Below are 27,353 nucleotides of genomic sequence, written 5' to 3'. Positions count from 1 at the left end.
GAGCCCAGAGAATGGGAAATGGGTGCAAAGTCAGGGTGGGACCTTCAACTACCTCAGTCCTGTGGCTGGGCAAGGTGGGAGCTGAGGGTGCTGTGTGGTTCCTGCTGTGCGGGGTAAACAGTGATTGGCCAGGCAATGTCAGGGGCTCCAAGTGGTTTCCATATCTGCTGCCTCTGATAGAGAAATCAGTCATGTGCCCCCCCCCCCCCCACCCCACTCCCTCTCTCTTACTGGCTCAGGCTGCTGCAGGCACATCGGCCTCCTTGCTGTTTCTCCAAAATGCCAAGCATGTTTCCATCTAAGGGCCTGCTTGCCTGCCATTCCCTCTACCTGGAGGACCTTCTCCAGACACCTGTGGAACTCACTCCCACATTTGATTTCCTTGGGATCTCTGCTCAAATGCCCCTCCTCAGACAGGCCTCCCCCGTCTGCCCTATCTAGAGCACGTGCCCCTCCCACTTCCCACCCCGCCTAGTTTTCTTTGTATAACACTCGCCATTACGGAATAGTAAATCACATACCTGCCTCTTTGTTTATTGTCTGGATCCACCACTAGGCTGGAAGCTCAGGAGGGCAGGGGCTTTGTTTTGCTGAATCAGCCATACCTAGGATAGTGCCTTGTATGTAGCAGGCATTAAATAAATATTTCTTGAACGAATGAGTCACACAAGCCAAGTCCATTCTGTGGTGGCTTTGTGGAGAGTGATGCTGGGAGTGAGTGGTCTGCTAGGGCCTGGGGCATGTGGTGGCCCATGCATTAGTAGCTATCCCTGCTCTGGGTCATCAGAGCCCTTTCAGTTACCAAAAAGCTTTTAGGGGGTCTAATTGTATCGGAATGGGACTTAGTTGTGTATAATTGGTCCTAGCCCTTTGGAAGCGTACGTTTTTCATTCCTTCATTCATTGGTTGTTTATTGAGTATAGTTATGAATGAGATACTCTGCTGAAGACTGGTGATCTAGTGGTGAATACAACTGCTCCCCGGCCTCATGTGGCTGCGGAGTGCTGAGGATTCAGACTTTATATGGGTGGTTATGAAGTGGAGTGGGAGGTGCCCACGGAAGAAAAAGCACAGGAGGCGATGAGGGAGTCGACCAGAGGAAAGTTGTTGAGATCAGGGCGGGTGAGGGAAGGCCTCGCTGGTGGGGCGGTGTTTGAGCTGGGGACTGGGGAGGAGCTCACCAGGTGCGGAGGGCAGGTGAGAGGCTTCCCGGCAGAGGGAAGGACATGTTCCCTGGCTGGCGTGAGGAACCGAGAGGAAGCCAGCGTGACCGCAGCACAGAGAGTCGGCGTTGAGGGGCCTGCGGCTGTGGCCAGGACGCAGGTGGACACGGCTCCCGCAGGGCCTGGGCAGCTGTGGAAGCAGATTGGAGTTTATCCCAGTTTTTAAAGTCTGTAAGCATTGATTCATGTGTCGAGGCCATACAACAGAATAAAGAGCTATAAATGAATACAGAATTAAACCGGAGAGAATGTGCGCTTTGTAAAGGTACTGCTCGCCCCATTCAGCATTGCTGTCAATAGGAAACCTACCTGTGAGCACAGGCAGGGAGGGAGAGGCTGGTCGGCTCCTTGGTGCACACGGAGTCTCCCTTTGGTGCTAGTTTGTGGCTGATCTCGGCAGCTCCTGGTGCTGTTTTCATTTTGATTGGTGAGGGGCTTGGCACTCGCTCGCTTGGGTAAATGTGCGTATGGGCAGTGAGTGAGGCAAAGGCCCAGCAGCACAGAACTCCTTAGGCCCTGGCTCAGAGGGGTCTTGACATACGTGTGTGTACGTGCGCACGTGTGCGTGTGTATGTGTGTCCATCCCTCTGTCCTCTCAGGCAGTTCCTGGGGGCCGTAGGCCTGGGAATGAGAGCAGTGGCATGACTTCTGCTGCACCTCTAGCTCTTCCTCATCACTTCCTCGGCTCCGGAGGCTGCTCTCCTTGCCCAGCTAGTGAACTGTGGCGGTGCACTCCTCGCTGTTGCACTTTTCTGTCTCTGAGCCTTCTGAGACTAAAGTTGAATAGGAGGGTATGACGATAATCCTCAGCCCAGCCCTACTTCTCAAGGTAAGTGAGGTGCCATAAATAATAACAGTTGAATCTCAGGCATCCACAGTTACTGCAGGAGGAGCAGAGACAAGCTCAAATGAATACAAAAGGTGGGCAATGGAAATTAATTTCTATCTGGCCATGGGCTGTTAGCCGACACACAGGCCCAGAGCTGGGGCATGCTTTCATGTTTAAGCCTGGTCCAGTCTTTTCCTGGACAACGTTTCCTGCAGCTGCTGGGAGAAGCCCTCTTGAAGCCTGGTTGCAGATAAGTGATTTGTGAGTAATCACAATTCTATTGTTTATACTCTTATATTATTACATTGCTTTCTTGATCTTTGGGATCATTGGATCTCACAGTTTGTGTGACATTGGGCATGCTAGTAAAATGTTTGTGCCTTGGTTTCTTCATCTCTAACGCAGACACAGTAAGAGGCAGGTTTTCCGTGATATCACTATTGCCTTGGTTTCCTGCATCCAGGAAGGAAACAAATCAGCCCTCAGACCACACGACTGTGCCCCTCTGGAGAGGAGAGACTGAGGGAGACAAGGGGGAAAAGGAAGTAGGAAAAGAAGGAATCTCAGTTAGCCCTTTGACTGTGACAATAAGGCCAAAGCGGCCTTTATGAGAACCACATTTGAGCCCTGGAATAAAAAATAAGAGCAGCATACTTTAAAAATTATTTATGATTTTAAGCACATGAAAGGCATATCGTGTACCCAGGGAGGGCATAATGGGGAACAGCTGGCCAACATGTGTCTCACCATTTCTGGGATGTTCATAATTTCTGATGTCTAAGAATAACAGTAATAATGCTGCTGCTGATTGTATTAATAATATAACAATAATAATAACAAGGATAGAGGTGACTTTTCTGGATCATGCTGAGCAAGAGAGACCCTGGCTGCTGGGAGTTGGAAGGGGCTGCACTGTGGGCTTAAGCCCACTCCCGTCCACAGTGCAGATCAGGGAGCCCCACCAAGGATCAAAGGACATTTGAGCAAAGAATTATGGATGAGGAGTCAGGAAACTTGGGTTCCAGGTCTGGTGTGACCTCTGCACCTGGCAATGCCATGCTCCTCTCCAAGGCTCAAAGTTCTCATCTGTGAAATAGAGATGCTAATACTACCTGGCTGGTCCCCTGGAAAGTATTGCCCTGGACCCCAGCTGATGTGTTGGACACATGGCAAAGCATTCTGTGCATGGAAAGGATCATTATCATCTTTGTTCTTTTCCAGCACTTGGCACCATTGACCACCCAGAACCTGGCATCCAGGATGTGCCTAGAAATATTTCTGCCATGAATGAATGCCTTTTTCTCATTAAATGTTTACAGCCATGGAATGGTAGACTTGGGCAATACCTCAAACACCATTTTGTCTGGTTCTTTCCTTTGTGATTTGTTAGGTGAGTCTGCAGCAGTTCTCAGTGGAAGCCTAATGATACCCTACTGCTGAGTCAAGACCTTCCTGAGTATTTTACCCGATGCCCTGTGGATTATGAGATTTTCCAGTCTCACTCCTGATGCTTTCACATGGTTCCGCCTCAGGCAGCTTCATCGTGGAAGCTGCGAGATACTCCAGGGGGACCTTCTGCAGATCTCCCGGGTTCTCTGTGTGGCTCTTCCCTCTTGGGTGTGCTTTCCTATGAACTCTAGCTGCCCTGGTCTCTCCAGGCTTTCAGCTCTGCCTCCTTGACTCGGGGGATGTGCCGGACTCCGCCCATGTGCCCTTCCCCGACAGAGGCTGGAACCACTCGCATTGCAGGAAGCTGGGGCAGTCATAGGGTGCACTGTTTGCTTCCTGTCTCTCAGGGGTCACAGCCCTTTGTTGTCTGATGCCTGGTGTCTTGAAAACCATTCCATGTATTTGGTCCAGGTGTATTGGCTGTTTCGGGTGGGAGGGTAAATCCAGTCCCTGCTACTCCATTATGGCGGGAAGGGAAAGGTCCCTGTTCTCTCTTTAGAAACGAAGAGACCAAGATAGGGGGTGATGTCCAAGGCCATATGGCTGGGTAGTGTCAGCAAGGACCAGCACCCAGGGCATTCATTCCGGAAACACCTTTGGGTTCCCACTGTGTGACACGAAGTGTTGCCATAGAGATGAGCAGGATGTGGTCCCTGCTCCCCAGATGGACAATAGACTAAGAATTAGAGTATGACAAATTCTGTGACTCAGGTATTCATTTATGGGGTACGAAGGAAGTGTGCAGGAAGTGAATGGGCAAGGAAGGTTTCCTGGGAAAGTTGATATTTGAGCCTAATGGAGAAGAAAGAATTATCCAGGTGAAGAAGGAGGGGGAAGTTCCAGGAATAGGTAGAGTGTGTGCAAAGGCATGGAGGTAGAAAGCAGGTCGTTTGCCCTCCAAGCCAAGGGCTAGTGTATTGTACTGTGGGGTCACCCACATGTTTTTGTGGGGCTTTTTTGCGTGTGTGTGTGTATGTGTGTGTTTCTTGCCCCATCTCCCATGGAGTCTCTGGAGTCTGGAACCCTCATGGGATCCATCAGCCTCCCTCCTGCCTTGGAATGTTAGCTTCCATGCACATGCACACATAAAGACGCATGGTTGTGGGTATGATAAGCACCCTGCAGTCTCAGGGCAGGGCAAGTGCCCAGTCAGAACCCGCCCTCAATGACCCATGAGACGTGGAGGCTGGGATGGCATGAAAGGAACATCTTTCTTCCCCACCCTCCCAGGTTCAAAGATGCCCCCGCAGTGAAGTCTGCTCTGCAGTGACTGATGTGTGTGAAGGAGATGGTCAGGAGCTTTCTGACAGCAGAGGCCGCATTCTAAGTTGCACATTGTTTTTCCTCACAGTAACTCGTGTCATAGCAAATATGAAGCAGCCTTTTTTAAAGCAGTCGAGCACAAGCTTTGCCTGGGGGTTCAAATACCAACACTTATTAGCTGGGTCTACACTCTTTGTGTGATCTTGGCTGAGATACTTAGCTCTTCTTGGCTTTGCGGCGTATCTTGAAGATTAGCAAAAATGCACATCCAGAGCCAAGTACATAGTAGATGCTTAATAAATGGTATATCTACTAGAAAGAAACAATCCCCTTGTTTCAGACAGCTGGCTCCTTCTTCTTCTTCTACAACCTCTCTCAATTATCTTCTTGATTCTCAGCCCTGCTTTTGTCATTGTCCAAACCCTTCCCAGCTCCCCATTGCCATGTGCGGCAGGATCTCCATGTGCTGGTCTCAATCTGCCTTTCTGCTGGGCCTCTCACGAATCACCCATCAGGGCACCATGTTCCAAAGAAACAAGAATATTTAACCTCCCTTAAACGCAGCCAGAAGTTTTCTCCTTTTTTTGTTTGCCTAGAATATCTTTGCCTATATCTGCTGAAGCTGTTATCTGTCAAAAGTGTTTATGATATAACATTCAGTAGGATTGATCACATCCATAAGGTTGTGCTGCTCTCATCACCAGCCACTATTAAAACTTTCCCATTAAAAAGAAAAAGAAGTGTTTATGAAGTAATGTTAAGAGCAAAAAAGCAGGATATATATTTTGCGTCCAATAGATACACAGGATATATATTGTGTATCACACAATATAGTATGACCAAACCAAGACAAAGCATGCTTGGAAAATAAAGTAAGGAAATTAAGATTCTCATCTACTGCATAATATTGTACATCCATTCAAGTTAAGAACTAACCTGGAAAGATATATATGGTGGCCTTGCTAAGTGAAAAGAGCAAATTGTAGAATGTTATATGAAATATGATCACTGTTGAATTTAAAAAGAGATCTATATATAGAAAGATTCAGTATAAAATATAGTCCAAATTGCTAATAGGGGTTTCCTATGGAAAGGAGGGTAGGGTTGGGTTGGAAGTGAGAAGAAACGCTTAACATGTAGTCACTATACTTTATGGCTTTGGTTTGCTTGTTTACTATAACTGTGTTAATTTTCTGATTAAAAATTAAATTAAAATGCATATAAAAATAACTAGAAGTAATAAACTGTGATTATATTTCATATGTTAGATTTGAGGTTCTTTTTTCTCCCCTACTTATGATTATTTTATTAAAGAACAAAATGACAACAAAAAAGCTTACTTTTCTTTCATTTTTTAAATTTATTTATTTTTTTTAAAGATTTATTTTTTATTTATTTCTCTCCCCTTCCTCCCCAACTCCCCTGTTGTCTGCTCTCTGTGTCCATTTGCTGTGTGTTCTTCTTTGTCCCCTTCTGTTGTTGTCAGTGGCACGGGAATCTATGTTTCTTTTTGTTGTGTCATCTTGTTGCGTCAGCTCTCCATGTGTGCAGTGCCATTCTTGGGCAGGCTGCACTTCTTTTTGCGCTGGGTGGCTCTCCTTATGGGGTGCATTCCTTGCGCGTGGGGCTCCCCTATGTGGGGGACACCCCTGCGTGGCAGGGCACTCCTTGCGTGCATCAGCACTGCGCATGGGCCAGCTCCACACGGGTCAAGGAGGCCTGGGGTTTGAACTGCTGATCTCCCATGTGGTAGACGGATGCCCTATCCATTGGGCCAAGTCCGCTTATCGCTTACCTTTATTTTAAAGTTGAACTGATATGTTACTCCATCTATGAACTCGGTTCTGAGTCCTCAACTGGATCTCCTTTCTTTGAGCCCTCTTTGGTGGCATTTATCTCATTCAGTCTTATAAGTATTTCTGTACATGTATTAATACCCCTCTTATTTTACGCAGCTTGAGGATCATGAGAAAGAAGGAAATGGGCTTTTAGATCAGAAGCTCTGGATGTTGACTCTGGTTTTGGCTATCAATTGCAGTGTGACAAATGGCTCCAAACACAGTAGCTTGAAACAATGACCATTTTTATTATATCTCATGGTTCATTGGCAAGGTGTTTGAACAGAGCTGGGCTGGGTGGCTTTTCTGCTCATGTGCTGTGACTGGCATCTTGGGGTTATATTTAGCTTATGATTGGGCTGGTCAGGAGAGCCTGAGAAGGCTCCACTCACACAGTGGAACTACACTTGGCAGGGCAGATGGATGCCTGGGTTCAGTTATGTGTGAAGTCTTAGGACCTCTCTATGAATAACTGCAGCTCCAGGGGACAATGCAGAAGCTGCCCATCCTCTGAGAGGCTGGGCCTGGCACTGTAGCATGCCACTTCTGCTGTGCTCTGCTTGGTCATGCAGCCACCAAGCCCACCCAGGCCCAAGGACAACGTTGCCTCCCCTTAAAAGGAGAATTTATGTCAAGACATTTGTGGCTGTCATGAATCCAGCACAGCTTACTGGTGTTAGTACCACCTCTGGGCCCCGATGACTGCATATGTAGATTAGAAAGACCAAAAGCTTTGAGGTGGATGAAGGTGGATGGAGGTGGGTGGAGCCTCAGAGTAGGCACAAGCTCCCTGTCCATGAATATTAATGATTACCTTGGTACTAACTCTAGGCCTTACCCAAGGCAGGCTCTCATTAAATGACAAATGCTTTGAAAGCAAAGAATGAGTGTAGTTGTAGAGGACAGCCTTTGGATTAGGTTGACATGACTCACATATAGGCCTGGCCCCCCATTTACTCTCTGTGTGACCTTTGTGGACTCACCTCACCTTTCTGAGCCTTAATTTCCTCATCCTAAGATGGGATACTATGGCTGACCTTGCTGAATTGCTGTGAGCATTACAGCTAATATGTGTGAAGCACTTCTCATGATGAACGATGCATAGTAGGTTTTCAGTTTCTCTTAAGATGATATAACAAGGTCATAGAGAAAGTTTGGCTTCCTCACCTGTTTCTCTTCACTGGCCACCTCCACGGCACGAATCACTGAGAGGACAGCCACAGCCCACGTCCTGGGGAAAGCAGCGGGGGAAAGGGAGGGATCCTACTTCTTTTTGTCTCCCTCAGTCTCTGCCTCTTCCCAGGGCACCCCCCTCTAGGGTATATTGTCCTTTGCAGCTTGGGTTGTGAAGTCATTCTCCTCTGAGGGTTGGAGAAGGCCTCCTTTCAGGCCTGTGGCTTTGCCTCTCGCAGATGTACGAGATCAAGGCGGAAGGCAGCATCGCGAAGAAGTTCAATGAGATGCTGCAGAAGATGAGCTCGCCACTGAAGCCCCGCGTTCCAGAGCACAGCAACAACAGGATGAAAAACCTCTCCTACCCGTTCTCCAGGGAGAAGATGTACCTGTGAGTATTGAAGTTGCTGGGGCAGGGATGTGAGAGGGCATGGGAAGAAATAATGAGAACACCTTGCAGTGCTTCAGCCCTGGGGACACACCGACTGGGTGTCCACGTGCCTGGGTGAGATGGGGGGAAGCATGCTCTAATGGTGAAAAGTCCCCTGTGCCTGTTTGCGGATCCCCTCCCCCAAGTGAGATCACCCAAAGTAGCCCCCGGGCGTTTGTTTGTCCCGTGGCTTATGGGATAACCCGTCATTTGGGTCATTTTATATGGGAAGAGGAACCAACCATAAACTCTGGAACTCTGTAAGCAAATGGTCAGACACCTGTTTTCCTTCTCTGGGAAACCATTCTGTCCAGTTCTCAGCCTGCTCAGGATCCAGTACAGTGTGATAAACCAGAGAACATGGACGAAGCTTCTGGACCTCTGCATTCCCAGCTGCCTACTCATATGCTCACTGACTGTGAGGAAAGGCCTCTCTTTATTCCCCACCCAGGGAGAAGGAATAAAGAGCACTTCACAAGGAATGGCCCCTTGGGAAACATCTGGAAAGGGGCCTGTGGTTGGGAAGCAGCAGTTGAGCATTATTTCTGCTTTAGGACTCAATGAGAAAATAAATTACCGTTAGGAATGGTAAGAGAATCGAGGCAATGAGGACAAGGAAGGGCCATGGAAAGGCAGGAGAAGATACAAGGACATGCCACTTTTTCGGAGGTGGAGTTTGTGGAGCAGTGTTTCTGCTGCTCATTAGAAAATATCTCTTAGCCGAGTTCACGATGCCGGGTAACAGTTCTATACACATATTTATACTGTTTCTTTGGCGTATATTCCTTCACCCCAGTTACCTATACTGTGAGGTGGCTGCATAGATTTAACCATCCCTCTATTATAGAAAGGAGACCAGGTCCCAGGGTCCGCCCAGGGTCACATGGACGGCGAGGGACTGGCATGCTGATCTCCTGGCTGGCTGTCCTTTCTGCCACCCTCCTCTTTTTCTATGTGTCCCTTCCCTGCCCTCCACTCATGCTGGTGCCCGCATCTGAAACCACCTCCCTCAAATTGCCACTCATCTAACATCTGCTGTCCTTCAGGCCCAGTGCATAAGCACCTTCTCTGTGTGCATCTAGTTCTCACCAACTAAAAGTTTGCTCTCCATCCTCTGAGTTTTCCCAACAGTGGTCTGTCTGATGCTGTACACTGTTCTGCATCAGTTACTTGCAGATGCACACACCCAGTGACTGGAGGGTCTGGGGGGGTGGGCCAGTTCGTTCGGCTGTATGTTCTAGCACAGTGACCTAAGCATAGTAAACTCTCCTCCTTTTTTTTCTTTTGAATGAAAGAGTAATGCATGAAGTTTAGAATCGTTACAGCCCTTGCATAATTAGGAGCTTGATATCTAATTGATGTGACAACGTTAAATGAAACTTTGAAAAAAAGAAACATAATCCCAGTACACTAGAACTACATTCTTTTGTTTTTGTATTTTTTTCCTTTTTGCCTATGTATAGGCATTTTTTTACCTAATTTTATTTATATAAATGTAAACTCATAGTATAATATTTTATAATAATGTGTGTCATAGTATAATATTTTTTTATATGTCTATAAAGTTTTCATAATTATAATTTTCAATGGCTGTATGATAATCATAGAGATTTTGAAAATGTATCTTATCTCCATAATCTTTATTATAAATAACTTTGTAATGAACATTTGTTATTTCTGTAACATTTCTTCCATTGAATTTATTTCTTATGATAAGTTTTTTTTTGTGATAAATTCTCAAAATTACCGGATCAAAGAGTATAGACTCTGTGAGTATATCTTATACATCTTGCAATGTTGTTTACTAAACATTTATCCAATTTACACAATGATCAGTGGTGTTTGTGCGAACTTGGCTAGAACCTTACTAGCCTTGAATATTACCATTTTTCTGATGTGGCTTTTGAGTGAAAGCTTAGGTCCAGTAGGGGGAAGGTTCCCCAGGGCCTCAGGGTTGGGGAAACTGTTTATATTTTGAAGGCTTCCTCTGCCTTCTTTCTTTCTTTCTTTGGCGGTGCTAGGTTCTGTTTAGTACAAGGTTTTGCTGAGACATTCTTTGTAATAAAGAAGTCCTGATGAAACTAAAACTTAGATGAAATTCAAGAGACATTTAGCCATTGTGCTCTTTTATTTTGGAACCCCATCCCCAATCTCTTTTAAAAAAAGTATAAAAAGACCTTGGTTTCCCATAGACAACTGAGTATCTGATTGCCTTCTGAGATTGCTCCATTCTGAAATGGATTCTTCACCACCATAATGAGCTCTAAGACTTGGGTTTTGGGAGTCTTTGACTCCAGACAGAAGGATTCTGGTTTGCAATGGGCACAGGGTGACAGTGGTCTCAGGACAAGGATAATGAAACGAGTTTACCATTTTCTGTCTTGGTGTCTCCAGGTACAACATCCAGGATAAGGACACCTTCTTTGACAATGCCACCCGCAGTCGCATTGTAAGTAAACGGTGGTGGGCTGGGGAAGGGGAGTGAGGAAAGGCTGAGTACCCAGTAGGACAGGTTTCCCTGGGCCCTCCCCTCCTCCTCCCATCGCTATTTGCTTGGAGTTGCCTAGCAACTGAGAAGAGTCTCCAGGAGCTGCCGATCCCAGGAGCAAAAGAAACAGCAAACTTCCCTCACTCATGATTTGAAAGGAGTGTTTTCTCTTCATGGGTTCTTCACTAAACCCTTCTTAGAACCACAAAAACAGGGAACCTCAGAGTTGATGGGGACTTTAAACCAACAGGTGCCCCCCTCTTGATTTATGATTGAGGAAACCGAGGCTCTGAGGAGCAAGGCGTTGACAACAATCATGCGGATTGTTAGTATGAGAATAGAGACTAGACTGTCCATCTGATTGTTGAGCTTCTTTATGCATTTTCCTTTCTTTTACCCCCAAAGGAGACATGCACATTCATATCACAGAAAGTGCTAGAGTTCACCAATTTTTCCATGAATAAAAACACCAGCCCATTCAAAAGAAGGATGAAATTCATGACCATAGCCCTTCTTCAACTCTAAATCTTACCTTTTATCCTCAAGTTTTGAATTTTGTGGGATTATTTGACTTTTTTTTTTTAGGCGGTATCAGAGATTGAACCCAGGACCTCCTACACGGGAGGCAGGTGCTCAACCACTGAGCGACACCCACTCCCCAATAAGAGTTAATTTCTTTGTTTTTGTTTTTGTTTTTTGTTTTTTTTCAGGAGGTACTGGTGATCAAACCCAGGACCTTGTACACGGGAAGCAGGCATTCAACCACTTGAGCTACATCCACTTCTGGGATGATTTGATTTTAGTGAAAACCTGAATATGGCCTTCAGTGTGAGCTGTAGAGTGTCTCTGTCTCTGATCAGTTTATTCTCTCCACCCTAAAGCCATTCAGCCTGTGGGCAGGGGCGAGAGAGGGGCCCATGGAGTGTAGGGGCTCACTTATTCCAGGAGTAGGAAACTTAGGAGTGTTCCCATTGATCCCTGGGAAAGAGCTTAAGTTACAACAGGAGGAGAAATAAGGGTTAGATACCTGGAAGGGCTTCTTAGACAACAAGGTAGTAAGAAGGGATAAAAAGGGGCAGGTGACTAAGGGAGCTACAGATCATTTTCCAGGCACACTAGAAATGTGATGGCCTTGGCTTCTGTTTGCAGAATGGATAAGAAGACATTGCAGTGCTCTTAGCCTAGTATTTCAGGAAGATTTACAATAGCATATAATTCCTTTTCTCTTTCTATGGAGAAAAGCATAAACCTTCCATATTCTTAATAGTTGCTATTACAAGCCATTTAAATCTCACCATGGCTTTGGGTCCCACGTCTGTGGGGGAATTATAGGGTGTTTTGGAGATTAACTGATAATTGCAAAGTGCTTATAAAATAATACAGTGCCATATAAATGCTGTTCCTAATTATTATTGCTTTTGAATTACTGCACTGTATTATAAGCAGAATTAAATACTCTTGGGCCCCATTCTGCTGCAAGTTATTTATTCACCACTCCCTCCAGGTCCAAGGCTGGAAAATGAGAGTGTGGGATGGAATCACACATCTTCTCTCATTCATCTCTTCTTCTGGAAGTTTTTTCCTTCTCACATTCCCTTTCCCTAGTTCACCCCACACCATGAGAAGAGGTCGAGGGCGCCTTGAGTTTTGTCCTGGGGTCGACTCTGCTCTCGCTTTTGTCTGAAGACCTCATCCCATCTGTAAATATCTTCCTCATGGCCCCTGCTTTGGGGCTTCCGAGCAGCCCAGCTGTTTGCCCCAGAGCAGATTTCCTTGCTGGCCATTTCTTTGCGGCTGCTACAGGGGTGCAAACATTCTTGGGACCCACCAGGAGGTCACTGGATGGCCGTCAGGTTTACCTTGACCCACTGGTGTCCCTACTTCCTCTGCAAGGAGTACTCTCAGTACCCCCTTCCTCCAATGGCGAGGTGGAGTTCCCTGAGAACCCCCAGTCCAGGGGATGGAGAGCGGGAGGGGCTTCTCGCCGCCCCGGTTAGGCATGTGGACTTGGGCATGCAGCAGAGTACTCTGGGCCGGGGACCACTCCAACACCTGGCATCTGGTTGGACGTGCAGGACTTGCTCTGGATGGAGAGGCGAGATTAGGACTCAGGAAAACGCCGAGAACTCCTCCTAGCAGCCACCCACACGGAGAGAGCCCTTGCTCAGTATCCAAAGCACTTTCCTGAGCTGGGCCCTGTGGGTTCCTCGCAGCAGCTCTGGGAGGCAGCGCTATTGTGGAGGAGGAGGAGGAGGCCGCGCTCGGAGCTTGCCCGGAACCTGTCAGTAGGAAACCAGGGCGAGCCCCCCGGTGTGTCGGACCCCTTGCCACCCTGGCTCTTCCAGTCTGCTGTCACCAAAGCTGGCGGAGGAGGCGTCTCCTGGCCTCGCCCGCGTGCCTTATAAGGAGGCTTCCGCCTTCCTTGCGGTCCCCATGTGGGAGGCAGACCCTGTGCCCTGCCCCGGCGGAGGCGCTTCCGCCGCAGCCCTCAAGGGGGCTCCGGGGGCCCGGGGCTGCCTGGTGACGTTTCCCCCGCCTGCTGTAGCTGCGGTCCGTTGGCAGCCTTTTGGTTACGGTTGTTTCTTCAAGGTGGAGTGAAGGGGAGGGGGAATGTGTGTGAGGGGAGTCCATTCCCTGCTTTCTGCAAGTGCTCCAGCTCAAACGGGGGTGACTCGGGGCCGGGCACGTGCCCGCCATCCCCCTCGCTCTAAAGGGCCCCAGACGCCCCCACCCCCGCCCCCCAAGGCCTTCACAGCTCTGCTGTCCCCCTTTTAGGTGCACGAGATTCTGAAGCGCACAGCCTGTTCTCGAGCCAACAACACGATGGGTAAGGACCCCTTCCCCCCCTGCCCCCGGGCCACGTGCTGATGGGGCGCCAAGGGGGCCAGAGCCTCCTTTCAGCAGCTCGCTTGGTGGGCAGCAGAGAACAGAACAAAAACGCCCCCACGGCAGCGGCTGCTTGGCTTCGGCTGAGAAAGCCTGCCTCGCCTCCAAGGGCAGTGGGCGCCCCATTCCTTGTGGGGGAGACGCTGCTCCCTGGCTGCTGTAACTTCTCCAGACCCTCACCCCAGAACTTAAGTCTTCCCTCTTCTTTCCCTGTACCACCCGCACTTTCACCCCAAGCTGATAATTCAGCTGCACCTCTCTTCTCAAGATTTCTAAACGTTATTAATGAGCACTGAAAATACAGCTTTTTTTTTTTTTAAGAAGAAAGGCACCTTAGAAGTCTTTTAGTTTAGTCCAGCACCCTCACTTTATAAATGAGGACACTGCTGCCCAGAGAGGGCGAATGACCTGTCCCAGGCCACAGAGCATTGATGTAGAGATGGAAAGTGCCTCTTCTAACTTTCAGTTCAGCTTCCTTGTGATCAGATCTGGTTGAATCTGATTGCCTTGTGGTTTGTTGTTAAAATCTGAGGGAGTTTGTTATTGAAGCTGGAAATTAGGAATTTTGAGAGTTTGCGGTGTAAGGCGGGTCACCCGCGTGCAGGCTGATAGATATGTTCGGGTTGGCAGAGGTAAAAATGTGAGTGCGGCCTTAACTCTGTGAGGCTGTTCTTTGAAAAAACACGCCAGAACTCACCCACACCAGCAAGTTGCCCTTCCCGCGGTAACCGCTCTGAAGGTGCTACCATCTCTCCAAATGGCCTTGGGGGAACCACCTTCAGAATAGTCTTTCATACATACTCTGGGGAGACAACTTTTTGGATTTTGAAAGCTTTTTCAATTGAAAAGTGTCCACAGTCATTTAAAGTCAAGTGGAGTGAAGAAGTAAGGCAATTGATCTGAGGACAAACGACAAGAATGACAATAATAACAGTAAATATCCTCAAGCTTGTTGCGGGACTCAGAAGCTGCCTCAGTACCAGGATACAGCATTGACGAGGAGCTGGAACAGGTTCTGTACCGTGACAGTTATTTTAGAATAATGCATAATCTCTCAAGGGGACAATTATGTTGGACTGTGTTTCCTTTGATGTGTTCATTTTGTTCCACAATTCCCAAATAACACTCTGATTTTTAAAAATCCAATCTTCTATGTTACATGGAGCATGGTACAGATGAGGCAAGAATATGAGTGAGTGAAGGAATTAGCCCAGCTCAGTTCCATGGAATGGGTGGAAGTCCTTACTTCTCAGAAGCTGTTTGTCTGGGGTTACTACATCAACTGGATATTGATAATAACTAGTATTCCTGTAACCCTTTAAGGTTTAGAGATGCTTCTACTTAAAATGATTTCATTTGACCCTAGCAGCAAACCTTGTGTTAGTGCAGATATTATCAGTGCTCCTGTTTTATAGTTGAAGAAACAGATTCAGAGAGGTGGAAGGCCTTGCCCAAACTCATCTGTCTAATCAGTGGATGGTAGACCTGAGCTCGATCCTGGGTCTCCTGACTCCAAGTGAATGTTCTGTCAATTCTCCATGATTCCAGCTCTCCTGTCTTTCCTCTCCTTTTCCTGTCTCAACAACAACCTTCACCCCAACTCAGTGTAAGTCCCAACCTAGACTTGTCAGTAGTAGAGGAGTTTTAATGGGCATGAATGGTGTTAAGTAGAAGTTTCCTTCTTAAACAAAAGTTTGAGAAAGCAGTCTTTTTCTCTCTTCTTTAGTCCTGGAAGACATGTTAGAAGAGGTCCTTGTGAGTGTGAATGAACAAAAAATGTAGGCAGACTTTACCATTATGTCTTAATTCTTCTTACCTCTCTTACTTTTCGTTCAGATCTGGGGTCACAAGCTATGGCCTGCAGGCCAAATCCAACCTGAGCATGTTTCTGTACAGCCTGCAGGCATAAAGATGGCTTTTACATTTTTTAAGGGTTGTAGGAAAAAATCAAAGAAGAATGCATGACAGAGACCGTATATGGCTCACAAAGCCTAAAATATGTACTCTCTGCCATTTACAGAAAATGTTCAGCAACCCCTGATAAAGATAAAAGGGCTTTCTGTAATTCTCTCCAGTCTTGGTGGTAGGAGAAGGCTTTAATGGGAGGCAGGGGTCGTATTAGAGAGAGCTTGTAAACCAAGGTAAGATGTTTGGCCTTTATATTAAGGTCAACAGGAAGTCACTGAAGAGTTTTAGGCAGAGAAGAACTTTTCAAATGTGTTTGAGTAAGATCTTTCTGGCCTCAGTATGGAGACTAGTTAAAAGACAAGAGATAATGGTTGTCTAGAACTAGCACCAAGGATGGTGAGAGGTGGACAGATATAGTGATATTGAGGAGGGGGTAAATTTAGTGGTAGAGGTTGGGGGTTGAATGGTGGAAACATGCACCAGATAGGACTACCGCATGAGGAACAGGTGACAGGCTCACTTTGAGTGTGAATGGCTCCTGCAGAATCAAAGTGGAGGTTCTCAGAATGTTTGAAACGGAAAAGAATAGACTCATCATAGAGCTCAAGTCATGGGAGTAGATGATCTCATACGGCAGAGCATGTGGTGAGAGTGGAGAAGAGTCTAGACCCGGAAGCACCAACATGAAGCAGGCAAGAGCAGGGAAAGAGGACTCAAAGGAACTGGGGAGAGGCCGGGAAGACGGGGGAAAAGTCAAGAGAGGTGGAATCATGGAAGCCAAGGGAAGGAAGTACTTTAAGGACAGGGGGCTGAACTTTGTGACATGCTGCTGAGAAGTCAGGTGGGATGAAGTCTGAAGAATATTCTATGGATTTTGCTCTTGTAGATCTTTAGTGACCTTGGTAAGAACAGTTTTGAGGAGTGCTAGAGGTGTCTTCCATGGAAATTGGTTTGCAGTGAGATAAGAAATGAGGGCACTGATAGAGACTGCAGGTGCACGACCCATTTTCAAGAAATTTGGCTATGGATAGGAAGAAAGAGAGACCAGCTGGAAGTGGGCTTAGAATCAAAAGAGGGTTCTTTTTGTTTCATTTTTCTTTTTTAAAGGTCAGAGGACTTGAAACCTTAGACAATTCAATCTCTGCAGAATCCTGACTTCCAGTAAGAAAACTATGTGCAGCCCAATAGAATATATGGAAAGTGTGCAGTTCTATTTCCCAGACTCCCTGTGTTAGGATAGTCTGGCTTTAGGAACTGATTCAGTTGTATATTTGTGAACCTCAGGCTTTTGTAAACTACTTGGCAATGAAGCCATGTCTCCCCATCCTTGTGTCTTTCTCCTTGCACGTTCCTCAATTTCTATCTTTCTTGCATCTCTAGTCCCCCTCCCTTTAGCTCTCCCTGCAGCATATAAATAAGCTTAAATCTCCTCCTTCATTGACTCTTCCACTGAGTACAGAGACCCTAGAATGATGTGTTTTGTATTTCTCATAGTCTCTAAAAAATTTCTTGTTCCTCATTTCCATTAATTTGGTTTTTACCCTCTTGCCACCCTGTCTTCCTTGATCCAAACTGATCTCTCAGATGTCTTTGATGACTTCTTAGTTCTCACATTTCTTGGTCTTTTCCCAGTCTTCTCCCTTTAACTTCCTGTATCCTTCCAAACTTGCTTTACTTAACCTCCATCTTGTGGTAGTTGATAGCCAGCAGGACGCTGCTCATGTACTAAATGGTTATCCTTCTCTTTCTGCCTCCTGGTCCACGCTTTCTTTGGATCCTCTTCCCTCTCCCACATTTTAGGTACTGTCGACTCCAGGCTTGCTTGGCCTCCTTACTCTCTCTTGTTACCTCTATACACGTAACTTGCAGCTCACTATTCTATTCGTGCTTCTCTCTCCAATTCCAGCCCAGCATTTACAACTGGCCTTCTTAGATGTTCTACAGCACCTCAAAATCAGTATGTCCACTTCTATTCCATTCCCTCTCTCTTCCCTCATTTCTCTTCCTGTTCGTATGACCACTCTCCTCTCTTATTTTTGCACATGCTGCATCCTTGTCTGAATGAACAGCCTGTGTCCTTCTCCTGATCTCACTTGTGCCCATCACCAGATCACTTTCCCTCAGATGCCCCCTTAATGCCATTTCTTTGGACCCATTGAACTCAGTCTCTTGCTTGCTGATTTTTATGTCCATGGTTTAGACTCCCATGGCAATTAGTCCATAAGATGTGCTGAGTCATTTCAGTGTGCCCCAAAGCACCTACATGCCTGACTTGCACATTCTATTCAGTCAATTTTGTTTCATGAATCAATTAGAAAATGCCCAGCCCACTAGTCCCACAGCAGTTGCTGGTGAGTACTCAACTGTGTGTATCATGGACAAATGACTTCATTTCTATACGGCTCAGTTTCCTTTTATGTAAAGTGGGCTTACTAATATCTATCAGTGCTTTCATTAAGATTAAATAAGATCTTGTGGGGTGTTTTGTAAACTGGAAAGTCCTAGAAAAAAGAATGTCTCTTTTTTTTTTTTTTGGTGGGACAGTCTCCAGATTGTTGAAAGGTCACTAGAAATCTTAGATTCTTAGCAAGCCCAAGTTTTAGGTAGGGTGGGCTGTTCACAGGCTTCTTGACCTACTTACATTAGGGGATATGAAGAGGGGCACAAAGTGCTTTGCCTCCTAGGGATTTGAACATTGATTTCCTGAAGTTTTCAAGGTTAACTGAGTCTGTTGAACCTGTGAAGGACCGAATTTGATGTTTTTTTCCTAACATTTACATATGATCATTCAGTCCTTTTTAATGTGCAAGCCAGCAGCTGGATCTCTTGGAGTTTTTCTGTTTCCCTTGTATTTTCTGTTTTTGAGCCAAAAGTAGTCTAAGATGGCCAAACAAGGAGGTCTGACCTTGAAAAACTATGGCTGGATTGGCATTTGGTGGTGGTCTACCTTAAAACATTTTGGATTTCTTCTGTAACCTTCAGAAGACACAACTCAACCTTGCCCTCTTATTTATCATGGACAATGCACGTGCAATGTTCTGAAATTGAATAGATTTGTGTGTTTGGGTTCTGCTTGGTAGGGAAAGCATGTAAGTGATCACAAACTCGGCCAGGCCGCAGATGCCTCCTTAATTAGCATCATAGAACTTAAGGTCAGCTGCCAGGGCCCTGTAAGTTTAGCCCATCACTGAATAACCTGGGTTCTTTTCTGTGGAAAGAAACCCAAGCCTCCTTGACTGTATCAGAGGACAAATACCTTTCTGCTCCTTCATATGGAAGTTATTGTTTCCTGTTCATGGACAGAAGACTACAGATTGATGGAGCTACATTTTCACGGACATTTTGGTGTCAGAGCATTTAAACAAATGTATGCTTTGGGCATCTCTCCTCCCCACTCAGGAGACGATGTCTTAATTATCTTGACCGAAGCCAGACCGTGTTGTGTGCTGTAAACATCTGGTTTATCATTCAGCCAGCTGAACTGGTTTATATTTTGTTAGAAGAAAAGGCTCGGGATTAAAGGCATTTAAGTAATTAAGCACATGTCAAGACAATTTGGTGATGGGTAAATATAGTCTCTGTTAAATGCACAGTCTGGGGGCTCTGGTTTAGATTTGTGTCCGGCTGGAGTGCAGGGATGAAAGCAGAATGCCGGGCGGACTGGGCCCTGTTTTGGGGGGAATCAAAACCAAATGAGTTTTCAGGAGTTCAGCACCAGTCCTCTTAAGTACCTGTCCCGGGGGAGGAGAGTTTCCTTTGAGTTTGGCCTGGAGGGAACGGAGCTGTGGTCCCTGTCACCCAGCGGCACTTACAAGTTGCACGAGGCTCTCTCTGGGAGGCGGACCATAAACTGCTGTGCGTCAGTTGTTCCTTTGTGTCCACAAACCCAGAGTCATCTCTGAGGCTCAATGCGGGGCCTTGGGGTTGGCATTTTGGGGTGTGTTTTCAGAGAGCAGTCCCCGGGCCTGGGCCCATCCCCGTCGTGCTTCTTGGCCTCGCCCCCAGGGGTGTGAACGGTGGTGTCCCCAGGTCTGGCTGGATTAGGCTGTGTGGAGCTGTGTCATGGGCTGGACAGATAGGAAGCAGGGGCCTTGTTTTGGGGGGCGGGAATTCTCATTCTAAGCAATGGGTATGAAGTAGATGGTGATATAAAGCAGAGACTTTGGGGGGTCGGTGAGGAGCCCCTGGAGGGTTATGCTTTATTTGCACGGAGACCCTGTCTCTTTCGGGAGAGAGAGAAGGGGCCGCAGTGCTTTCTCCTCCTTACCCTGCCCCACCCCCAGCCCTTCCAGGAGTAGTAGGACAAGAGGTTGGATCACTCTCTCTGTGGGCCTAGAGCAGAGAGGAAGGAATATAGATGTGATCCCATAGCAGGAAGTGTTGCCATTGTGGCCAGATGGATCATGCATGATGGAACCAATTAGGCCATTTTTTGCTGAAAAGAAAGGAAAAAATTCAGAATTTCAATTTTCAAAGCGGGGATGCTTTTTTAAAAAATGCTTGATTATTCTCTTCTTCTTTCAAACTGATTTCCATGCTTGTTTGGGGGATAGAAATTTGGTTTCTGAAGTCTGTGGGTTAACCGAGGGGCCCAAACAGTCCCCATTCTTGGGTAAAGTGGTGGGTGAATAGTTGCATTTCCACTGGCTTGCTCCCTCCCCACTCCTCCTGCTTTTATGTCTGCTTTCCCCACCCCCCATGCCCAGCAGCCACCAGTTGGGAGGACCCATGTGATGCCACCTGTGAAGGAGGAGGGACACAGCCATGCAGAGAGGGCAGAAACAGGAATTATGGCATTTGGGGGTCTGGTTATTGTCTGAGTTGAGACAACTCACGTTTGATAACCTGAATCCTACTGGCTCCAAGGCAAAGAGCCATTTGTCTGTGGTTCCTGTTTGAGGAAGCAGACTAGTCAACACGTGCTCAAAGCTTCCACCTCTTCATCATCCATCTCCATCCCTGGAGGAGTGAGAAGGGTGGGTGCCTGGGAGAAACCAGAAGAGACACCCAGATCAGCAGCTGTGGGGCTGGGTGCCTCTCAAAGAACATCACACCTCCACCCTGTATGGTGGCCCAGCTGTGTGCCCTTGGAGACCCCAGTGGGACCTTGCAGGCTTTTGGGGGATGGCAAACAATGAGCACTCAACATCTCAGAAGCGAGGGAGACCATGGCCTTAGGCCACGTGGGGTGGGGGGGATGGCGCATTGCTTCCCACCCCTAGGGGATCTCTGAGGACCCGGTGGCAGGACCAGGATGGAGGAGTCCAGGTAGTTGGTCTAATGCTCGCAGACACTTGGCTACTGTGGGAAGTGCAGCTGAGAATTAGTAGAGGGGAAAGGAAGTGAAACACCTGTTCGGCTTTTCCCATGCGTTTGTGGGGGGGAGGTGTCTTCAGGGCTGGCAGCCATAGGGGTGAGTGCAGGGGGTTGGGTGGGGCACTGTGTGGGGGGTGGTCTAGTTGGGGCCCTTTTGCAGCTTTGAGCTCCCCCCTCCCCCCACTCTCCGCTCCCTGGCTTGGGGCTTCTCCCCTTGAAGGGTGTAGGGTGGTTTCGCATTGCTGTGGTTACGGCTCTTGAACTGATTAATGATGCTGGGAGTGAAACTAGTCTCGTGAGGAAGACCAGTCTGCAGCTCATTGCGCCGCCTGCACCCCTCCCCCCCGCCGTACTCCCTTTACCCAGGCTCCGCTCCACCCACCCCCCTAAGGTATTTCTGATGTTTTATTTCTGATGCTGAGGAGGAAACTTAAATCAGGAAAGGACTGGCCCCTGGGTGACACCGCAGCACCCACACACTCAGCTTCTAGCTCCCCGGAAGAGTGTCCCCTCCCGCCCGGTGCCCCCGCAGCCCCCCCAGCCCTCGCCTCTCCCGGCGCCCCTGGCCCCGTCTCCCTGGCACGCTGCACCCCAGAACTGCAGTGAGCCGGGTGAGGCTTGAGGAAGGGCGGGTTGCCTGCCAGCCTCTGTGGTCTCTGGGCCTGTGGGTGGGGCCTTGGGTGGGAGCCGGAGATGGACAAGCGTGGATTTGAATGAGTGACTCTTGTCTAGATGTCTCACCACCCTTGTCCCTCCCGAGCTGTGCAGTGCAGATTACTCAGCATTTGGGCCTCATTTCCCTCCCAAACCAGTTATCTCCTCCTCTCACTACTGTCTGCAGTCATTCTGGAAAGAATGGTTCAGAGCAGAGAGGGTGTGCGAGACATGGGGAATCGTCGTGTATCAGAAACCTCCCGCTCCTCCTCCCTCCCCGAGTAGACATGATCTTCCCGTGGCGCGATCCTTGGGCCTGCGGATTGTGGAGCTCTAATCCCTCCCATCTGGAAGCCAGCGATCCAGGACAGACTACCCGACTCAGACGGAACAGAAAGACCACTTCATAGTCTCTGAGTAAAACCATGAATGGAACGAGTCAGTGACAGTGACTGGAGGCTGAGCAGAAGGTTCTTTGCTGTGAGCATAGTGGAGTCAAGGGGACAGGCCATTCGTTCATCTCACATTTATTTAGTGGGATCTGCCTTGTGCAAGTGGCACGAGATGCTGTCAGCGTTGGAACATGGCTTCTCTACTGAGTGGCTTTCCAACTTTTTGGTCTCAGGACCCCTTTATGCTCCTACAAATCACTTCTGTTTCGGTGGGCCATTGCAGTTGATATTTATTGTATTAGAAGTTCAAGCTGAGAAAATGTCAAAACGCAAAGATTTATTCCGTTAGCTGTCACACGTCAGGGAGCCTCTAGAAAACTCTGCTCATGCGGAATGAGAGTGAAAATACAAATATGTCCTAGTGCTGTTATAAAAAGAGTTTTGACCTCATGCATCCCCTGAAGTTCTCCAGACCACACTTTGAGAACTGCCACTCTGCTGCCCCTTCCTCAGGCATCTTCTGATCCAGGCCAGCAGATCAGTCACAGACATTTAGTAAGCACTGCCCTGTGCAGGAACATGAGTTTGACAAGGTGCTGCGGGATACTTTCACTGGTTATAATTACAATTATGCATATAATTCTCCCTATGCTGCCACCGAACGCAGAGAGTCTCAACTGGTGGTGGAGGAGGAGTGTTACTGGACCTGAATCTTGGAGGACAGGAAGAACGAGACATTGGAGAGGGCATCTTTGACGTTGAAATAAAACCTTGTATTTGCGAGATGAAAAAATCATGTTTTTGTAGTAAGGACTAAAGCTTGACCAAAACTAGGCTGGAAGGAGAGAGAGGAGAATGCAGGAATCTCTCAGCTGGGGGGTGGGTGAAAGTTTTTAATATGTATGAAAGTCAGGGGTTGGCTCTCTCTGCCTAAAGGAGCCTGCACCAAGTCTTGGTGTGTATTTTTGCCCCTCTCTCCTTTCTCAGCAAGCTCTGTTCTTTCCCCATTTCCCAATTAAAAAAAAAGTCAGGGTGGGTTAAGTTGAGAACCCCTGCCCTGGAGTTACTGTTCTCCTCTTCCTTTCTTCTGTAGGTATTAACTCTCTGATAGCAAACAATATCTATGAGGCCGCCTACCCTCTCCATGATGTAAGTACCTGTACAGCCGTGCGCTCCTGCGTCCTTCGGAAAGTTGGGTGCACGTAGGCATGTGTGTTTGCGAACACTGAAATTCCTTGGCCACCCGACACTGCTCATTGCCCACCATAATCCCCCTCGCCTCCAATTCTGCCTCTCCAGTTACTTCCCCTGCTGGCAAAATGAACTGATTTTGGTTTGAGTTTTCCCTAAACTCCCTTCCTCTGTTTTGGGTGAAAGCAGACATGGCATGTGGGTGGTTAAAGGGAGAAGAAGGTGGTGAAGGCGGGTGGGCTGTGGAGGGGACACCATGGGCCCGGATCAGATACAACCTGGACTGCCACTCCAGTGGCTGGAGGTGATGTTTCATAGGTGGGAGTTTGTGCTGATGTGAAATTCCTCATAATCTAGAGGTACACGTTAAGTGTCAGAACGTCGTTCTATTTTTAACACTTTCTGAGGGGAGTCCCACGAAGTCCCTTCTACCATTGTTTGATTTAAATAATGAAAATAGAATGACCATAATGCAAGCTTCCCTTGCCTGGGATTGCCATTGTGAACATCTCAGAATATGGCACAGTGATATTCTCCTGGGCGAGTCATGAAGAACTTGCCTGGCCCTGGAATGAAATGCCCCCATGGTTTCCGTGTGCCCGGCTGGTCTTGTCTTTGGCTTCTGTCACACAGGGATGCCGTGGGAGGCTGCTGAATTGGGGGTCCTGACAGTTCTGAGAGTTTGTCCAGACAACAATCTCCTCTTCTGCCTGGACACATCCCGTGTGAAGCCCTGCCAGCCGTAGACAAGGACGACAGAGCCTGAGCCTGAGTGGTTTCCCAATGAATTGCCAGCCCATTGCCAGGCACGGGCTCTGTGCTTCCACGTGCCATGCGGAGACACAGGCTGACCTCTGGGGCATGTGAAGGGTAGCATCTGTGCATGACCATTGCAGATGTTGATGACTAAGAAAATGGAGCTTCAGCCCTCTCGTGCCATGCTTTCACCCTTCCCTAATGGGGATGAAAGAGAGGGACGATGTTAAAAAAGGAAAGAAAATCCTTTCTCATTTGGCATCTGCTTTTGATCATTCCGTTGGCTTTATCCAGCCTCTCTTTCTCTCCTGCAGGGTGAATATGATAGTCCAGGGGATGACATGAATGATAGAAAGGTAAGGCTGCCTGAAACTGCACTGGGCAGAGGGAAATGGAGTGCTTTGGGCACAGAAGATCCTGGATGGGTGTAGCTAGATGTGTCCTGCGTGTTCTACCTACCTGCTTATCTATTTCAGCCATTCTTCCACTCCCACCCCATGGGAGGCATTTGGAAATTTCTGATTGTCACCTGACTACGTGTGTGGGTGCGACTGGCATTTAGTGCCCTGGGGGGCTGGCGATGCTAATGGTCTTGATACACCTGTATCCATTCTGCACAGAAGCGTACTGTCACCCCTGGGTGACCAGAGAGCCCCAGTTGAGAAATACTGCAAGTCCCAATTCCTTCTTTTGTAGATGAGGAAACAGAGACATAGAAAGATTGAGTACTCTTCCTAAGATCACACTGCAATAAACAGAGATGGGCTTGGAGCCCCTCTGACCCCAAGTCCAGCATTCCTGCTTAATTTGAATTATTAGCCAGGTCCTTATGGCTTTTGTGGGTTATTGTTTTTTTTTTTTAAGATTTATTTATTTATTTTTTTCTCTCCCCCCACCCTGGTTGTCTGTTCTCTGTGTCTATTTGCTGCATCTTCTTCTTTGTCTGCTTCTGTTGTTGTCAGCGGCACAGGAATCTGTGTCTCTTTTTGTTGCGTCATCTTGTTGTATCAGCTCTCCGTGTGTGCGGCGCCATTCCTGGGCAGGCTGCACTTTCTCTCACGCTGGGCGGCTCTCCTTACGGGACACACTCCTTGCGCGTGGGGCTCCCCTACGTGGGGGACACCCCTGCGTGTCAGGGTACTCCCCGTGCGCGCCCATCAGCACTGCGCGTGGGCCAGCTCCACACGGTCAAGGAGGCCCGGGGTTTGAACTGCGGACCTCCCATGTGGTAGATGGATGCTGTAACCATTGGGCCAAGTCCGCCGCCCTGTGGGTTATCTCTAAATTCTTCATCTCATCGTCTGGGCAGGGAAGTGGGATATACCCACTCCCAAATTGCAGGGGAGAAATCTGAAGGGGAGGGAGAATCAGCTGTGCTGCACATTCCTAGCTACTAGGAATTGGAGGTGACACTTTGGGGAGGGAGAAGGGCTCTCCAGTGCCAGTGCCAGTCCCAGCCCCTGACTGTATAGCTCTCTCCCCAGCCCTGCACGCAGTTCCTGGTCCTTCTGTTGGTTGATGCACTGAGAACTGGGGGTGCCCCCACTCCCCTGCCATGGCCTAGCCCCCTAAGGATCACCCCAGCCTCCCCATCTGACTGCCACCCCCCTCATACCACCCTTCCACCCAGCTTCCCCCAGCTTTGGGTGACTCTGGCAAGCAGAGAAGGGTGGGTGAGGATGGGAGAAATGAGGAATCGAAGCCCAAGAAGTTTCCCTCCCCCCAACCCTGTTGTCTGGAAAACCATTCATCCCCCAAGTTGCCTTTTGAGCAGCCTTCTTTTTATCCTGCCTATTAGTCCCTGTTATGAAGTGTTAAGTATTAAAAACATAAAAGGTCTTTTCCAGAAATACAGCTGTGATTGCTTACACATGTCCCCTTACTGCCTGCCCAGGGAATCTGCTGCAGTATTTCGATGTCTTAACCTCATCTGTTTTCTATCTGATGCTAATAGTCTCAGTGTTTAATTTCCTGAAAAGTCCCGGATCAGATTTAAAGGAAAAGGAGGAAGCATTTCTCTCCATGTCTCACCTTCCTCACCCCAAACATTTTCTGTCCTCCCGCTCTCTAATATCACATCCCTCCCCTTTAAATGGTGATCACCATCCCCTGCCTAGGAAACCCCAGCCTGTGGAGGGAGAAGGAACCTGCAATAATTCATGGGAGAAGTCAGTTAGCCCTCTCTCACCTACCTTAGTGGAGAGAAGCAAATTGTAGACAATCCAAAATATATGTGTATTTGTCTTTGGCATGCTATATTACTAACAACCGCAATAGTGAAAACATTTTCTGGAAATGTCTGGAATTTTCCAGAAAATGTTTTGCTTTGGCCAATATAATTATGCCGTGAGCATACCCCAGCTGATAGCCAGGGTGGAGGTGCATTTCTGTGGCTAATTCCCAAAGTTGATACCGGAAGAATGCTCGTGGCACGTGAGCAAGTCCCTTCGAGGGACGGGAGGCCCCCTTTCTCGTGGGCTTGCCTTGCATTTGCAGACCACTGGCGTCCTTATTTTCTCTGCCAGGGTCATGGTTAGGGAAACAAGCTTCGTGGCGATGGGGGACGAGAGAAGCTGTGAGGGAGAAATGGAAACTTTTCTCTGCCATCTGGATTGGGAAATGGATGCTCGGCAAGGAGAGTACACTGGTTCCCATGTCCATAAACGAGTGCGAAGCCCGTGCCCTGTGGCCACGGCCACAGGCTCTTCTGCGCAGTCCTAGGAATTCCTGCTGCAGTGCTCCATTAGCTTCTGTAGTTGCAGGGGTGTCCTAAAGAAGAAAGAGCAAAAGCCCTTAAGCATATTTATTTGCTTTTATTTCATTAGAAGGTCCAGTGTTCCTGGAGATGGCTGGGGGAAGGATTCTAGTTAGATGCAAGGGAGAACTTCCTGCATTTGGAGGTGGAGGACCTGGAGAGGTCACTGAGCTGTAGTTTGGGATTGCCTCTCTGGGGACCTTTTGGGGTGTCAGCAAGGGTTTCCCAAGCTGGCCCCCTTGCCACCACCGGGACGTTCTCCCCCACACTTCCCTGCAATGTGTGGCTGTTCCTACAGATCTCCCTGAGGCTCAGGCTCATCTCAGGAGGATCCCAGGCAGCCTGGAGGCCCCATGCCTGCCAGTCTCCTTCCACCGCAGCCTGCCTAGTGCAGTTGTGGAACCTGGGTGACTCAGCCCCGACTGGGCCTGAAAGCCGCTCTCCCCCCCCTTCCTGGAGGGTAATTAAGCAGAGACTCCCTCCCTCTGGGGAAGTGGGGTTTCCTGCCTTCCTAGAAGCCAGAGCAGCCGGGTTGGATGGGCCCTCCAGGCTTCCCGCAGCTGCCTCGCTCCTCATTGCTGCACCGGCCGGGAGAAGTGACCTGCTAGCAGCTTCTGGGGTCCAGCGGGCTCCTGCTGCTTCTCTGTGGCTTCCCCACCCACTCACGGGGAGAACCCAAGGCACAGCATCGGAATGTGATTTTCATTAGCATTGTAGTAGTGATGTGGAGAGGGTGGCCACGGTGGCTGCTGATGGCGGGGAGAGGGAAAAAGAGATATGGTGTGGGGGCATTTTCACGATT

General features: G+C 48.2%; 1 protein-coding gene across 1 annotated transcript in view; it reads left to right on the top strand.

The window, feature by feature from the left end:
* ANO2 (anoctamin 2) overlaps positions 1-27,353 on the top strand; it is a 319,432-nt gene that overhangs the window by 72,873 nt on the left and 219,206 nt on the right. The window contains exons 3-7 of the mRNA XM_071210134.1: positions 8,015-8,166; positions 10,600-10,654; positions 13,469-13,520; positions 22,943-22,998; positions 24,111-24,152. Of these exons, the coding sequence (XP_071066235.1) occupies positions 8,015-8,166; positions 10,600-10,654; positions 13,469-13,520; positions 22,943-22,998; positions 24,111-24,152 (357 nt within the window). The remainder of the gene's footprint in view (positions 1-8,014; positions 8,167-10,599; positions 10,655-13,468; positions 13,521-22,942; positions 22,999-24,110; positions 24,153-27,353) is intronic.

This window comes from Dasypus novemcinctus, chromosome 20 (assembly GCF_030445035.2).
Source record: "Dasypus novemcinctus isolate mDasNov1 chromosome 20, mDasNov1.1.hap2, whole genome shotgun sequence".
Classification (NCBI taxonomy): Eukaryota; Metazoa; Chordata; class Mammalia; order Cingulata; family Dasypodidae; genus Dasypus; species Dasypus novemcinctus.
This window is presented reverse-complemented; position numbering and strand designations above follow the sequence as displayed.